This window comes from Equus asinus, chromosome 21, assembly GCF_041296235.1.
Source record: "Equus asinus isolate D_3611 breed Donkey chromosome 21, EquAss-T2T_v2, whole genome shotgun sequence".
NCBI lineage: Eukaryota > Metazoa > Chordata > Mammalia > Perissodactyla > Equidae > Equus > Equus asinus.
Window position 1 is genome coordinate 31389352 of NC_091810.1, and position 17557 is coordinate 31406908.

Genomic DNA, 17557 nt, shown 5'->3' on the forward strand with positions numbered 1-17557 from the left:
TACTTATCAGCCTGCATACCTAAGGGTTATGCTTTTTTTGTTTTTAACCTTTCTTTGAAAATAGTGTTATCTTTGACTGAGAATCTAATGACAAATCCTCTTTGGAATGTTATTCCAAATCCTTTTTGGAATATCTGCAGACTAGCAAAAGAACTTGAAATGTTTTCTTCTTGCCTATAAAATGTTAGAGAAACTTGCTTTTCAAAATATCGGCTGCAGGATGAACTTCCAGAGAATAAAGCTATAGAGGTTCCCTTTCCTTTTCTTTTTAACCCATACAGTCTGTGTATATTTTTCAGTGTATTTTTTTCTACACCCTTTAATATTAATCCTAAGTGATGAATGGCGGCTGTGGAAGGAAGGGGACTGAAGAAACTCTGTCAATTTGAAAAGAGTTCATTATTTTTACTCTATTTTGCAGAGTGTCATTTTAAATAAGTGCTAGCCTGGAGAAGGTTTTTATTGTTTTGAACCACAAGCTTTATATTACCTTAAAAAAAAAAACCCTCTCAGCCGCAAGTTGGATGCTTCTGGCAGCAATACAAATCTAGCACCACCCAGGGAGGGAGTGTATTTGCTTCTTCGCTCACTTCTGGCAGGGTAGAGGAATGCTGGACATTGAGAGACAACAAGGAAGGCTGCCCAGAGCATCGCCACGCTGCTCCCCGGTCCCACGCCTTGGGCCTCCTCCTTTTGGAACACACAGGTAAGTATACTGAGGTGCTGATTCAAGTGGAGCATCCTAGCTTGTTGGTTGCGTGCCATGGAAGTCAAGTGCAATGCCGTAAAGGGGCATAATAGGTCTCCTCAACACCGTCGGGGACCTCAACTTGACCTGGCTTAGGTCGCAAGGTTATTATTTGACCCAATAAATTGCTAAAAAGGTTCTTCTGTGTTTTATTATTACGTTATATCTTTTTCTGCCACTTTGCAGCATGCTTTCTATAGACCATGAAAAAAAATTAAAACAGCAACTGAATGTTTTTTACAAATCTGTAGCTAGTTGTTAATGTTATTCTTTCGTCTTCAGAAATTATAAGATCTTATAGCAATCTTTATTGGGGAAAAATGAAATATCATATAAAGTTTAGTTTTCAATGTCAATGTTTTAAAATACTGCACGTGGATAAAGGGAAGGCTTAGCATTAGACAGTGAACTGAAAAACTATAGAGATAAAATTTCCTATAGCACGGCAGTAGTCTCTAAATATAAAGCTCAATGTTATAAATTTGGGTTCTTAATGAATTTTTTATATCACAAATTCTGTTTCCACTTAGATGTCAGAAACTGAGCCGGAAAAGATAAAAGTAAAAACAGCTGAGCATTTTGAAAATGATAAAAATAACGTTTCTTGGTTGAAGGAAGGTAAGTCCTCTTGCTGTCAACTTTCTATCAATGTGAAAACTGTGCTTTTCTTTATAAACAAGAGATAGTGTGGGAGAAGGAGGAAAATGCCCCAGCAGTTTAGATGATATTAGTATTTCTGATTTTCCTTTTTCTTTCTTTTTTTGGGGGGAGAGGGCTAAGTGGTAGTTTGAGGCCCTTCAGTATTGAACTGTTTCTTGTATTCCCTGTGTCGCAGTAAATATAGATTAATTGTTGGTAAGACAGTACACATTTTCAACACAGATATACATTATCTGTGGGGTTCTTGTCGTGTTGTAGAATTTTCTCCTTTACAGTCAAGAAGACTAAAAAGTTGAGGACAAGTACTTTTTAAATAATAATGACAGAAAGGCATGCACGCTGTAGGAAGTAATATCTACAAATAGAATCGGCATTCACTGCAATTAGAGAAGCCGCTTTCCCAGGGGACAATGCTGTCGGCCACAGGCACGGCGTGCGTTAAGATGGTTGCCTGAAATACACTCACAAATCGATATGTTCTCCTATGGAATACAAATTTGGGCACTTTTGAAAAATGTATAAACTCATGATTGTTTACTAGAAGGTTTGGTTTTATAATCTTTTCATTTTGTGAACAGTTTTAATGTCTCTTAAAGGAAACTGATTTGATATTTTATCGAAATAGATATATGTCTTTTACACTGTTTCAAGAATCCATTCACTTGTAGAGACAGCTCTTACGTGGTTATCATCTCTCAAAATTGTTTTATAAGGTCATAGGCGTCTTTCATAAATGTCAAGTAAGGCCTATAACACCAAAACAATAATAATAATATCAACCACACTGACAATGTGTATTAATGATTATGCTGAATCGTCATAGCAACCCCAGGAAGCAGTAATTATTCCTAATTTTCAGATGAGAAAATAGAGGCTCAAGGAGTTTAACTAAATTGCCTAAAATTACAAAATTAGAAAGTGATAGAGCTGGGATTTGATCCCACACTGTATGACTCCACAGCACGTGAATGTAACCACCACCTTACACTGTGTTCCACAGGAAAGATGTTTCCGTTACCTGTCAAGGCATGACCTGCGCTCAGAAGTTTTCCTACAGTGCTTAAATCATCACCTCCTCCTTCCTGCACACCCTCACGTTCATTCTTATCCTTAATCCTGCCCTACCCTCACCCTCATTTTAAAAATGTTTACCTTTTGTTAAAAAGATCATTCCTTCTGCCCTATGGCCCAGTAATCAAAATTAATAGCTGGAGCTCGTCTCTACTAGAAACCCTATTTTAGGATAAAAGTTGGTACAGACATGAAGTATTTGAGGAATCATTTCCTTCAAAAAGTCACAGGGCGAGAAAATTCTCTAACTTCTCTCTATAAAAAGATCTTTAAATAGAACATTTTGAAAAACAATGTTGAAGTAAGAAATTGATCTTCCTTTGTTTTACTTGTGAACCCCAAATCCGTGAAGACAGAGATGTTCTTCACGACTATTTTGTGTTATTTATATGATTTCATTTTGCTTTAATTGCTCATGCTATAGGTGTCTCATCTAGAAATAAGGATGAAATTGGTAGATTAATCAACTGTTTCCTGAAGAATTTTCTTTTTAAAAAATTGTGTCCGTTAAGTACAATTTAGGCATTGAATTCTTATAATCTGTAAATGCTAATTTCCCAGGTGACCTGTTTTATCCCATTTGGACACTTCATTTAAGCTACGCTCAAATTATATGTACTATATTTCATAACAGGAAATTGAACTAGATGCTAGATGACAACATCTTAATTGGGAATTATCAGGATGAGTTAGTTTTCGAATTTAAATATCTCTTTTTTTAATGTTAAGAAAAAGCGTATATGTTGCTTTGTTAAAAAAAAAAAAAAGAAGGCAAAATGGTGCAGTGGAAAGACCACAGCATTTGAAGGCAGGCAGGCATGGTTTTTAAATCTGAGCTCAGCTATTCCCTACTTGTGTGACTTCGCCATGTGACCTAACGTCCCAAGCCCCAGATTCCTTACCCGGGCACTATAACAGCTCTTTGTGAATTTATGGAGAAGACATTTCATTATTTCTCTTTCCTTCCCTCTTTTTAAAGCATGCTTCAAAATAATATTATGTCTTTCGAGAGCCTGGTTGACACTTTGAACAATGTGCAATAGGAATAGCACTGTATATTTTTATAGTATTTTATGTAAATTCCTTCATTTGGTCCCTACAACAACTTGGTACGCAGTAGTAGTATTGTCCCCATTTTACAGACCAAAGGACTGAGGCTCAGAGAGACTTTGGATCTTGCTCAAACTTGCAGAGCTGCTCAGTGGCAAATAGAATCCTGAACCCGCGTCCTCTAGCTCCAAATTCTGTTCTTAGCCTTAAACCACTTTATCACAGTGACTTCTCCAACAGTTATCAATCACTATTTTAAATTTATCAAGCCCTTTCCCTTTTAAAAAAAGAATGAAATAGATGCTTTAAAGTTGTTCAAAAAAGTTGTTCCTGAATGACAAAAGTGGTTGGTTCTCACACCACAGTCTCTTGCCTCCTGCTGGAACTTCAGCTAAAAACTCCCCGTTGTGAAAATGTAGGGAGTCACAGCAATGCCTTGTCAGGGCTGGAGCAGGCACCCACTGCGACAAGCTACGTAAAGCACAGAGTGCAATGTAACCTCAGCAAGAATATCGCCATGGTTGCCAACCTCGTACTGATAGTCATTCTCACTTCTCATCCTCAAACATTCATTCAGTTTATCCAATGTGATTCAACATTTATTAATAGCAGCATTACTGGAGATAAGGCATGAGTGTGGTAGAGAAAAATTTCAAAAAAAAGAACCACAGTCTCACAGTCAACAAGTTTATTATGTAATTGTCTTGCTTTTGCCTGAAAGCTAAAGAAGCTCTGATTTGCCTTCCACTTTTCCTTGGACGAATCGTGGGCCTGATGGCCTCAGCAATGGTGTCAAAGAGCCGTGTAAGCCACACCCACAGCTGTTATCAACAATTAGGATGAACAGTGTCTGAGAAACACTTTGGCAGACCTGAAAATGCACTCATTGTAACATTAATTGAATTCTATTTTACCTTCTATCAAACCATCAGGCAATCCTGTACCACTATTGGTTATCTTGCCTTTAAATTCTAGACTTCTCAAATTTTGGATTTATCAGATTCCTGGGTCCCAAGTTAAGGAATTCAGGAGGATACAGGTGGAGCCCAGGAATAAATACTTAAGAGCCAAACAGGTGATTCTGGAGTAAAATGTCCAGGGACTAGACTTTGGCAAACCCTGTTTTAAGACAATCAGAGAAAGAAAATGTGATTTTGATATAGGCACCAGGCAAGAGGGGCTGGCTGCACTGTGCAACTGTGGACCACGGTGGACCAGAAAGGCCAGTGTTGAAGGCAGTCATGATCTACTTGCACAGGAGGAAAGAAGGAGATAATGCTGGAGCAGATGCACAAGAGGCTGGAATATGCCTGCTTTGGAGCTAGGGAAATGGGCAGATTGGCTAGTTATTTGTGGATGGATTAACTCAAAACGAGCGGGAAAGACAGACTGAGTTCCGACTATAGTTCAGTAGTTGGACATGGATTCTGGGTTGTCACTCCAGGTCTGAGGACCAGGACTAACATATGGAAGAATGGTTTGGGCATATAAATCTGTAACTGGTGTGTAGAGTGGGATGCGGCAGGCAGAGAGGAAAGGCGACAGCAGGAGAGATGATGATGGCTAAGACAGCAATACATTCAGTAGCCCTGAAGTGAGGAAAACACGACCTGGATAAAAGTCATAACAAGGAGAGGAAGAAAATAGGCCTGAATGTGAAAAACTTTATGAAGGAAAAATTGATATAACATAGAAATTGGGGGGAAAATTACAGGTGGAATAAGATGGCATGTAATACCCCATTAAGCCAGGGAGCATTCTGGGTAAGCATTTCAGTTCCTGCACCTAACACCATTTGATACGGAAGAGAAATATCAAAATGAAGGGATGGAAGCCTTTAAATTGTTGTCATTTGCAGTTTAAAATCATAGCATCACCACTGTTTGAACTGCACACAGTTTCTTACAGTGTCTCCCGATTTTTTCAGAAAAAGTTGGAAATCCGGGTTTCTATGTGAATGCCCTTGGTTTCTAAAGGTTAAGTAATAACAACAATAACAATAATAAAGTACCATGCAGGACAAATGAAACCAGGTTCTGTGAGTCTATTTCAGCCCATAGGCTACCAGTTCGTAACTTTCGTTCTAAGAGATTGTACCTCTAAACAAAATCTGTTACAATTTCCTGAAAACCAATTTTCCATAAACATTACTACACTGGCACATAAAATAAATGAATATATGTAAAATATTTGTGTATGTATAGATATACACACATATTTATATGTATGAGCAACGTCAAGAAATTGACTAAAAAATGTGAAATTAACAACATTGCAATAAAACCAGCCTTTAAAAGACTAGCTACCTATAATTGTTTTAGTGAAGCTTTCTCTTTATGGGTGTAACAGATAGAGGGACCAACAAAATCATCCTGAGTTAAAAATGCAGCCTCAAAGTACCAAAGTGTAGTTCTGTAATCTTCTAACCAGGTGTTGACTCGGTCCAAAAACTGCTAAATTGCGTAAGCCCCCAATGGGAAAATTCATACTTAGAGAAAAGATTTGATTAAAAAAAAGGGAGTGGAGGGCCATGAACAAGCTTTTTTTCCCACCTTTCGTAAATGCCAGGAATAAAAGAGCATGGGAGAAGAGAATTCTGCAGTTATTTTGAGCTAAGTATAGCTTCTGTTCTATAAGCAGTGACATGGTGACCATAGTCTTTGGTGATTTCAGAATCATCATTTAGATACATTTTAGAAGAAACTCCCCCAAATTTACTTAGTATTGATGTAGAGGGGTTGGGTCATCAGTGACTTGGCATCTGGAATGCATTGGTTATCATTTAATCAGAATTAATGAATATTAGAGACTGATTATCCAAGATACTGCAAAATAGCCTAGAGGTACCTAAAGCCGTGTTCCAAAAATTCCCTTCTCAATATAATGTAAAACCTCAGGTCCATAATACAAGAATTCCATCTCATTCCTGACCAATGTCTGTTTGCAAACGAGATGGAGAAAGTGAAAATCTTACCTCCATTTATTGACATTCGTAAGTTCACTGGACTTCCCTTAATTTTAAGTGAAGACAATTTACTTTATTTGCTCAAAAAATAGTTTCAGATCATGAGCATTAAGACAATTTCAAAATATGTATTTTATTCAATTCAGCAACCATTTGACGAGGCTCCTCTTGAACTCACAGACAACATGTTAGGTAAAGAAACAAAGATGTCAGACAATGAAAATGCCCCCGTTCCTGCCCTCAAGGAACTCATGTATTTAAGTGCTTTATTTTAACGAGTAAATATTAATCCATGTTAATTCCCTCACTCAGATAATTCTCATTTTTAAAAGGGCTCCTTTTTCTGTCCAGCTTAAAAATTAAGCCACACTAATGCCTATTTTAAATTGTTAATTTCCACAAATAGCATATCATGAGATTCCTTTTACATGTATACACAGGAGGCAGAATCATTAGCTCTTATTTCTGTAGTCTCCATTACTTGTGAAAATGTGTTACCTAATAACCAAATTACAGGAGAGAAAAAAGTAACAGCCAAATAGAATGCTTTTTTGTTTTTAAACATAGTTGAAAGGAGAAATTAGATGTGAAAATATGCCCTGGCAAGTCATATAAATAAGTAAAGTAAGCATAAGAACAAGATAATTTCACAAGGGCAATTGTTTTTGAAGCTTTGGAACAAGAGGATGTGATAGAGATCGGCATGGGGAAGCACTTTAGAATCAGTGGTCAAGGAAGTTCTAAGGGAGAGATATCTGAGTTGACACTTAAACGACAAGGAGTCAGCTGTGCAAAAAATCTTGGAAGAGTATTCCAACAGGGAGAAGAGCCTGTGCAAAGATAGGATGGCTCAGAATGGCTGGATGGGAAGGAAGGAGGGGTGGAAGGAAGGAGAAAGGGAAGGAAGCTAAAAGAAAATGAGGGAGGGAGGGAAAGGAAGGTGCTTAAGTTGGAAATAATGTAGGAGCTTGCTGGCCACAGTCAGGAATTTGGATATTTTTTCCTAATTGGAATTAGAAGCTACTGGAGATTCTAAGCAGGGGAATATAAGCAATCCCTTATATTGTATGAGGTGAAGAGCGTACACAGAAATACAATAGAGGATATTGTAGTTGACCGAGCAAAAGATGATAAATGTAGGATAAAACTGTGAAGGTGAAAGAGGGAGAATAGGATTTGGGATCTATTTTGGAGGTAGAGCCAACTGAACTGGTTGGTGCCTTGGCGTGGGGCAATAGAAAGAAATGAGTTAGGGCTGACTTCTGGCTTGAGACAGTGCATGATGATAATGCTGAATGGATAAGAATGAGAGAAAACCCGGCCGGATACGAGAGAACCAGCAGATCTGGGTCGGTCAGGTTAAGGGTGAAATGCCTAGGAGGCATCCCCAGGAAAATTGTCAGTTGGGCAATAGGATATATGAGATCAGTTGTCCACTCTGAGTAATGTTGACAGGGAAATTCTGCTAGAAATTTTGCTCAGACCTGAAGATTGAGAATGCATCTGTGGATGGGGAGAGTAAAGGAAATGAAACAAAGTTTCAAGTAGAAGAAATGGAGCAGAAAAGAACATTTCATCCTCAAAGAAGTGAATGAAAACGTGTGGCTGGAGCATCTTGACCCAAAATAAAGTTGGCATTTGATAAGTGTGGGGAGTTTGCCCAGGAACAGAGCCTAGAAGCTTTCATAGACCTTGGCCAGCATTTTGAATTCCAATAAACTCTTTACCCTGGACATACCTTACATACTCAAAAGAATGTAAGATAAAAGACTATCAAAGAATAACACACTATTTTAAAAATTTAACAATTACAAAATGAAGCTTTAACAGTTTGTATTAGTCAGGATTCTGCAGAGAAACAGAACCAAAAAGATGGATAGATACAAAGATGATAGATAGATAGATAGATAGATAGATAGATAGATAGATAGATAGATAGATAGATAAAGATTTATTATGAGAGACTGGCTGACATTATTATGGAGGCTAAGAAGTCCCGGGAGCTTCTATCTGCAAGCTGGAGGCTCAGGAAAGCCAGTGGTGCAGTTCCAGTCTAAGTCTCAAGTTCTAAGAGCCAATGATGTAAATCCTGGTCCAAGTAAGAAGTTCTGAGAACCAGAAGTAATCATGTCCAAGGGCAGGAGAAGATGGATGCCCTACCTGAAGCGGAGAGAGCAAATTCGCCCTTCCTCTGCCTTTTTGTTCTATTTAGCCTCTAATGGATTAGGTAATGCCCATCCACATTGGTGAAAGTGGGATTTTCTTTAATCAGACTACTAATTCAAATGCTAGTCTAGTCCTAAAAGATCCTCACAGACACCCTCAGAAATAATGTTTTACCAGCCACCTTGGATCCCTTAGCCTAGTCAAGTTGACACATAAAATTAATCATCACATAGTTCTCGAGAGGAAAGTAGCAGACACTGATTCTAGCTCAATTAATGAAAAGAGGAGTTTACTGGAAGGCTTGGAGGTGGCTCACAATCTAGAAGGAAAATCCGGGTCCAGAAGAGGCAGAAACTAATCTAGCTCTGGCGATTCAGATAACAAGACTTAACAATATATTCAGGTCAACATTCCCAGAGCAAATAAGATCCACATGCTTTTTTGTCCTCTCATCCCCCTATACTCATGATTCTAAATCCCAAGGAAGAAGGTTCAGTAGCGTTGGCCAAGAGTCGCCCTCCTGGCTAGGCAAGGCGGGGAACCTTGACTGACAGCACCACAAGACTACACATAAAGGGAGAGAGGTGTTTCTTTACAGGGTCCTAGCACCAGAATCAGGGATGAACAGATGCTGTATGGCCCCAAAATAATGTCTATTCTGAGAGCCAGTACCCATGACCCAATTTCCAGTACTTTTCTCCACAAGGGATAATATTTTCTTAAGAACCTGACATGTGCTGTTGATGGAGTGCTCCACATTTCAGGAAGGAGAGTACTCACTTTAGATGTATTGGCCTTCCACTGAAGTTCAAATGTCAGATTTTGATTCTCTGATAATCTTATTTTATGTTTAGAAAGTTCAGTAAAAGATGAGATCTTCTGTGTTCTCATAGGTCAACAAATTAAATTCCAGTGGCACATTCTACAGCTGACGGTTGAAATTTCTTTCCAAGTAAGCCTATAAAGTAGTAAGTTCATTTCTTATAAAATGATGACGTTGATCCCTATGGAATGGAAGGCCTAGAAGATGCCATGTCAGCCTTGAGACTATGACCAGATGAATTAATCAGTGCAAAGTCCCTATACGTTGTTAAACAGCAGATTTAAAGACTCTCTTTCAATGATGATAGGGCAGTACATCAAATCCAGAATGATCTTAGCTCACCATTATTAATTGCAATTTTATGAACTAGGAGAGAAGCAATCTGTAGAGACTGGGAACTGATCTCTCCCGTCTCAACAGGAAGAAGAAAATCATAGATAACTAGAAACTTCAAGACATTTACTCCTTTCAACTGAGATGTCGGTAGACTTATTCATTTTCCTATATGTCACAACAGCTGTTGATGTGGTACACTTAATCAACATTAGTATAAAGAGCAATCTTGTAGTGAAAGAAAAAAAATGCCTCATGTTCTATGCCTCAGGAATAAGGACATTCCATTTCTTGTAAATTCTACAAAGAGATACTTTATTTTTATATGATTATGGCCCATTTCTTTCAGCTTAGGAACAGCATTTAGAGAGAATATACTCTCTAATAAAATGCACCTACACTAGGTGTTCACCAGACCATTAGTAAAAAAAGGAATGTGAACAGAGCAAATGAAGACATCACTCTACAGGCATAAATCACTTCAACCATTTTAGTCATTATTTAAGCCTGTCGGAAAGTAAATGTGCAGCAAAGATGAAAAGCAAGGGCAATGACAGTAGTTTTGCCAGTGTATAACTTCAAGAAAAAATAGAGAGGACAACTCAGAGAGGCGTAGCATTAAATAAGACATCAGGCAGTTCTTCCTCTTGAGCTGAAATTCCACACCAATACGATTTGAAAAGAAACAGCTACCTTGCGGAAGTTAAGAAAGGCGCTTCATGATGTCTAATCTCAAATAACAGACAATAGGAAAGGAAAATCTACATTTTAGCTCTTCTTTCATGTAACAAATTTATTTTCTTTTTTATATTTAGAATATTCACCATCATAGATAGGAAATAATATTTATTCTAGAATTAAAAAAAGATATATATTAAGACTAAAGCATCTTGAATGTGAATTTCATAAAAATATTGAAAGTTTATATAGACATATATATATATATATATATATATACACACTCATATACTTAAATCTATAAACTTTTCTGGAGAATGAAAAATATATCAAAAGTTATTTTCAGACCACAATTAATTAAAAAAAAAGATTCCACTCTAAACTTATGTCTTAAAACTAATTTCTTAGACCAATAAGTGAAAATTCAGATCGCTAAGACAAACCATTCATACTATAAAAGAAGCATTTGTTGTATAAAATAATATAAATTAAGTAACCCAAATCAAGAAATCTTTTGATTTCCTGCAAGGAACAGACTTACACAAATAATATACTATGACTACCGTGCTCAAGGAACTTATAATTCAGGTGAGGAAACAAAATAGCAACAACACATCCTGTTTGCCATATGATTCAGACAAAAGCAAGTTCTTCAGCTGTGTTTGAAATTCGGTAGAAAGTGCACAACCAATCTGGATGGAATTTGTCAGTGTTAAATTTCACACACCAAACCATATGAGTACAGCCAATTCCTTAGAGACACGCAGGTTTCCCTTGAGATTAAAACAGAGCTTGTTGGTTTCTTTTTAATGGATTTAGCAAATTTGGGCTAAAACAACTATACTAAAAAGTCACTTGAAAAGAGCAGGATTCATTTAAAAATATTAACTTAGATTTCTTACATATGTTTCTTAAAAGATTTTTATGTAAATACTCTTTATTACCCAATCTTTTTTCTTTAGAAAAAAAGGAAAACAATACCTTCATTTTAAAATGAGGAAAAACAATAACATAAAGAAATAGATATACTTAATAGATAGTAAGGGAGCTCAGTTTGCTGAGGAAAATTGCTAAGTGAATTATTTCTTTAGTGAGGAGGGAAAATTGCACTAAGGACTTTTTTCTTTAGTAACAACACAACTTGGAAGCACAGTATATTTATAGGGTATGAATACATTGGAATGTCCAAATTCAGTACACTACTAAACCTCTAAATTCTGTAGGCCAACCCATTAATTAGGAAGCAACATTCAGGCCTCTGAATTCTAGGCCAAATTGCCAAGTATGAGTTCTGTAACATAACTTATTCTCTAATAGAAGAATGAACTTTTTTCTTCAGTTTTACTTAAGGGAATCGATCTCATGTTGGACTCTCCTGGATACAAGTAGCAGAAATAACTTGTTCTCATCATTTTAGAGACCAAATTAATAACGCTAATTAGGAATCAAATTTAATTTTCAAAAACACCATAGAGGGAAAAGTTACATGGTTAAAATATATATACATATCGGTATTATATATATATGTATATAATACATACGTTATATAAATAACTATCTTACTGAAACAAAATAGTTTATTCCTTCTTTCTCTCTGGCCTTCCAACAATACATTTTTTTACTATCTTCTATTTGTAAGACAACATAGTAGTTTCTGAGAGAGAATCAAACATATATAACACTCAAGGTACCTGCAATTAGTGTATGTGTGGTGTTGCAGGGGGAGGGAGTAATCAAGGAAACTTCACCATAAGTCAATAGATTTAAATAAAGGAAAAATGTTAAGCATTAAATTGTTAATTGTTCAAGGGTAAGGGGTATCTGGCTACTTAGCTCTGTATTTGAGCATCCAGATAGCCCCTGGAGCAGAGCAGATGCCCAAACATGGTATAACCACATGAATGAATGAATAAATTTCAAGGATGATATGAGATCCAGAGGTAGGAAAGAGCACAACCAGAATTCAGAAAAATTGGGAATTTAGCTGGGCTGTAAATTATGAGTAGAATTTCAATAGACAGTAGCATTACAAACTGATGGAATATGATGGTTTAAAGTGGACACAGAAAAGTATGTCAGGTGTTTAGAGCACAGCAGTTATGTTTGGCTGGAAAAACGGTATGTATGGGAGAACAGGAAATAAACCTTGGCTACATTATGAAAGGCTTTTAATGCCAGGCTGAAGAGCATAAACTGAATGTTCTAGAATGAAGAGAAGTTATCAAATATATCTGGGTTTGGAGAGGGAAGGCAGGCAGGACCTAAAGCTAACAGAATCAACTCTGTGCTTTAGAAAACATTTATCGTTTGAGGATCTTTATGAGGATGGGTTGGAAGCGTAGAAACAGAGATGAAGGGTAGAAATAGAGCAACCTGTTGGAAGGTTGTTGCATCTACAGATGAGAAAGAATGATTTCTAGATTGGGATACTGGTTGCCAGGGCATTGGAAACAAAGAGACTAGCACCCAAGTGTGCTGACCTCAAAGCCTTGGCCATGGACTAGGTATTAAGGGGAAGGAGAGAGAGGGAGTTTATAGAAAGCCTCTGGAAAGAAACTGGGATTGTGTGTCTGTGTGTGTGTTTGTGTGGCCTTATGTAAGTATTCTATGTTTATTTTAGAAAAATTAGAAGATGAATATAGCAAAAAATTATCCCAAATTTCAACACCCAGAGATAGCCACTGTACATCTTTTCTTATATGTTTTATCTCCCCATGTCAATGTGTATGTGTGTATTTGTATAGACACACATATGAAGTAGTAATTTTAATAAAATCTGATGATGGAATATATTTAATATTGTGTCTTCCTTACTCATAAATGAATATGAATACATTTCCAGATTAATAAACATAGATTTACATCATTTAAATGGTATACTCATGGTATTCCACTATTGAAATAATAAAATATATGTAACCAATTCCCCGTTTTGAAATATTCAGGTTGTTTCAAAGTTTTTGCTTTTAAATTTCAAAGGAATACACTCTGCATGTATTGGAATTTCCTTATAAGAGGACTAACTAAAAGCACCTTGTGGAATCCTCACATCTTAGCTGTGGCATTCAAGTGACAGTTCACAACGTATTGCACATCAGCGCTTCAGTTCAGTTTCATAAAAGGCATGTGCAGAAGGCCTTATCATGCTCTCGTTTTACACTTGAAGAAAGTCAAGGTCAGAAAAGGTGAAATAATCTGGTTCCAAGTCACACAAGTAATAGACAACAGGACCAGGTCTCAAGCCAGATATTCTGCTCCCAAATCCAGTGCTTTTCCATCATAGACTCTTCTTTGAAATATACTCGAAGGTAGATAACCAATAACCCCTCATCTGCACTCATTTTGACAACTAAAATTAAAGGAGACTGGAAAAGTTTGGGGGAAGTCATACAGATGATGCATCTTTAAACCTATTATTCATTTAGTTGGATTCTCTACACACCTATTCTTCAGCAGTCATGGTGATTTGAATGGGAAAGAGGACTTAGTTATGACATCAGGTGAAGATTCAGAAGCCGACTTATCTACAGATTGTAGTGATTAAATAGTTCAGAACGAATTACAACTTTGTAATATTACTGCATTCATATTTAAGAGATAAAAGTTGGAGTTCAGCTCTCATAATATCCAGTCCTTTAAGACACAGGCAAGGTATAAGGATTAATCATTTTAATATCTTCCCATTGAAGATGGCTCACTAAACAAAAGACATGGCTGATGGAGGAGGAAAGTGGAAATCTTATTTTGTTTGCTGATCTTTGTAAAACAAGCACTTGAAAATAAAACATATCACATCAAAGTATGGGGGAGAAATAACTCCAGTGGCAAAATCAACTCTGATCAGATTAAGAAACAGCAATATATTTTTGCATGGCTAATAAACAGATCAAAAACCTGCAAACCTAAGGATGTTTGGATGCCAAATCTAACTTTAATTTTCAAATATCCCTATCTGGTCCTATCATCTCTCAAGTAAGAAAATTATATTACACACAGCCCTGTTTTTTCATATTCAGCAGATAGCACCCCACTGTCAACCTTAGATGTGACCTTGATTTTCCTTGTTATATATAGAATTTTAAAAAATTTGTTCTCTTAAATCTTTAAATAGTAGGATTTAGCAAAGAATAAAAGACACTACTCTGTAAAAGCTTGAAACCAGAAGTAAACATAACGTATTTCAGAGAGCCATCACGAATACTGAATCCATTGTATTTTTCAATCACGAATTAAATACAATTATCCTTTGGTAATCAGAAGCCCATGAGTTTACAACAACAATATTTTTTAGTTAAAATTATAAACATTTTGTTTTTGGGTAATCAAGTGATACTTTACAAATCACCTGATTTCTTAATATCTCTCCCACAAAAGAGAAACAACAGCGATAACAAAACGCTGAAGGAAGGACTTTAATTCCTCGTTCTACATAACAGAGGAAATTAAGTCAAATATTTTTCTACCTTCCAAGAAGAAATTTAATGCAACTCGAAGAATTCTGATTCCACAAACACACTTACTGCTCCACACAGCACCCAGACATATGCAATAATAAGCATTCATATTTCTGTCTAACCAACTGAAACTACAGAGATTTTATGAATTTGGTATTAGTAGTAAGAGAAACTAAATGAATAACTTGGGGGTTAAACAGAAGTATAGTCTAATTACAGCCCTCCAGTGGCTCAAATATCCAAACTGTTCATTTCCACTAAGACATCCAGTCTTTTCGTGGTCTGTGGCAATTATCTTACAAGCTCTATCTCAACTTTCCCCAGCATATTTAAGTAAACAGGTAGCCTCTTTGGTTCTTTCACTTTGTTTTTGTAAGGACTCATTTTACAGCAACTAATTACTCAGAGCCAGGCAAACCAATTTGGACATTTATTAAAATTGTCCAATATTAAATTCGACAAGCAGAGAATTGTGCTTAAATATAAATTGTTTGTTCTCTTATTTAAAGTAAGCAGAGTTCAGAGAGAAACAGGTTTATGTCACTTCAGAAGAACCATTTGATAAGGAATAATATTTACTCTAATTAGTCAATCAATAAACATTGGTAAAGTGACGATACACTGGGAGGTATTGGACCAGAGCCTGGCAAAAGGCTAGACTGGAGAGGCAGATCCCACAGTATTCATTAGCCATGGGAAAGAAGTTGCTCTAAGGACAATGGGAAAATATTAACTGTGTTAAGCACAGAAAGGTCATTCTTAGATATGCCTTTTAAAAAGACCACTCTGGTAGCAGTGTGGATTGGAGAGGAGAAAAAGTGGATTGGTGGAAAGCAGGTAGGAGACCTTGCAGCAGCTGAAGTAGGAATTAAAAAGAATGATGATGTGAAGAAGAGAAATTTTGAAATGCATTGAGAATGAGAAAAGCCAGGACTTCCCGGTAAATTGGTTGTGAGGATGAAGGAGATGGAGACATCAACGACAGCATCTAAGCTATTGAGTAAATGATGAAGCTCTTTGCTCAACTAGAAACACAGGCAGTATAGAGTATACGCCACCCGGTGTGAGTTAAATAACTAAATGATTTTTCTTTAGGCTACCTTATTTGGAAAAGTATGTTAACCACTGTCAAGGTGTTAGAAGTGAAAGGTTCTGGAAATTGGAACTGAGTGTTTCTTGGACTTTGATTAACTAAAATGAGGTCCATCATATTTTCTGGTAGGCTCTGGAAGCAATAGTTAGTAGGGAGAAAAGTATCATGTTTAGAGTTTGTTTCATGTTTAGAGTTCTTTCTTTAGTCAGGAAGAATAAGCTGAAGATTTGGAGAGGCAAAAGAAGGATAGGGTTTAAATTAAGTTTCACAGCATCTCATGTTTTAAATGACAACTTATTTGGGGATTTACCGGAAAAGGAAATCTAAGGTTCATGATAGGTGTAAACAACTCATTCATTTTATCTTTGCCTTGTTACAAAGTGAAGAAAATGTCTTGACGAGCAAGCCTTTCACCCTCTCTCCATCAGTAAAAATGCTGCTGCTTTGAATGAATTGCAAGATGTAAAACAGATTTAGGATTTTGTTGATCTCTTCAAAAAGTTGACACGCACTTTAGATGCAACCTTAAATGGTGTAGAAAGAGGTTGTGAGGTTTGCAAGTCAGGGTTGTTTCTATTTTTAAACACAGTTTAGCTTTGTCATTCCCATGAAGATGAAGGAATATAATGAGCAAGTATGGGCAGTAAGGAGAAAATAAAGTAGGGGATGTATGTTTTTGTTAAACTATATTCAGTTTCATAAAATAAGGTCTTATATCGAGAACAAAATGCAACATCTCTGCCCGAGATATTCCTCATGAATCAAAAGATATCATGGATCAAAAGATACAGCACTTTAAAATATTTCCATTGCAGTATTTATACCCTTGGGAATGATGCAGTCAAGAGTCGAGTCTTTGGAACCACACTGACCTGTATTTAAAATCTGGATCTACTACTAATTAAACATAGATCTTAGTCAAATCGCTTAACATCATTGAGTTTCAGTTTCAAAAATTATAAATAAAAAATAGTAAAGGTTGCTCATCAGACAGAGTTTGCTGCCTACCCATCATCCATTCTTCCCTTCTTTTTTTTGAGGAAGATTAGCCCTGAGCTAACATCTGCCGCCAATCCTCCCTTTTTTGCTGAGGAAGACTGGCCCTGAGCTAACATCTGTGCCCATCTTCCTCTAGTTTATATGTGGGAAACCTGCCATAGCATGGCTTGCCAAATGGTGCCATGTCCGCATCCAGGATCCGAACTGGTGAAACCCGGCCTGCCAAAGCGGGACGTGTGAACTTAACCTCTGCACCACTGGGCCGGCCCCTCTCCCCTTCTTCTTAAGGACGCTCAATTTTGTTCATCAACCCACCTATCTCAATGTAATCATGCATTTCCAGGGAGGCGGGTTCCATTATGAGTCCCAGGAGTGGGATGAATTTTGATTGGTCTAACCCAGTGGTGGTGGTCCCATCACCCTGGCCAGTGATCGTTTCAGACAACAGTTTGTGAAACAATTCAGGACAATGAGATATGAGTGGTTGTCTGCTGAGAGCTTCTGGTAAAGGTTTTTG

General features: G+C 36.9%; 1 protein-coding gene across 2 annotated transcripts in view; it reads left to right on the plus strand.

Moving 5' to 3' along the window:
- Window positions 1-572: 572 nt before the first annotated feature.
- MDFIC2 (MyoD family inhibitor domain containing 2) overlaps window positions 573-17557 on the plus strand; it is a 101000-nt gene continuing 84015 nt past the window's right edge. For both annotated transcript variants that reach the window (XM_070493093.1, XM_044754860.2), the window contains exons 1-2: window positions 573-706; window positions 1279-1366. In XM_070493093.1, the coding sequence (XP_070349194.1) occupies window positions 1279-1366 (88 nt within the window). In that variant the 5' untranslated portion in view covers window positions 573-706. The remainder of the gene's footprint in view (window positions 707-1278; window positions 1367-17557) is intronic.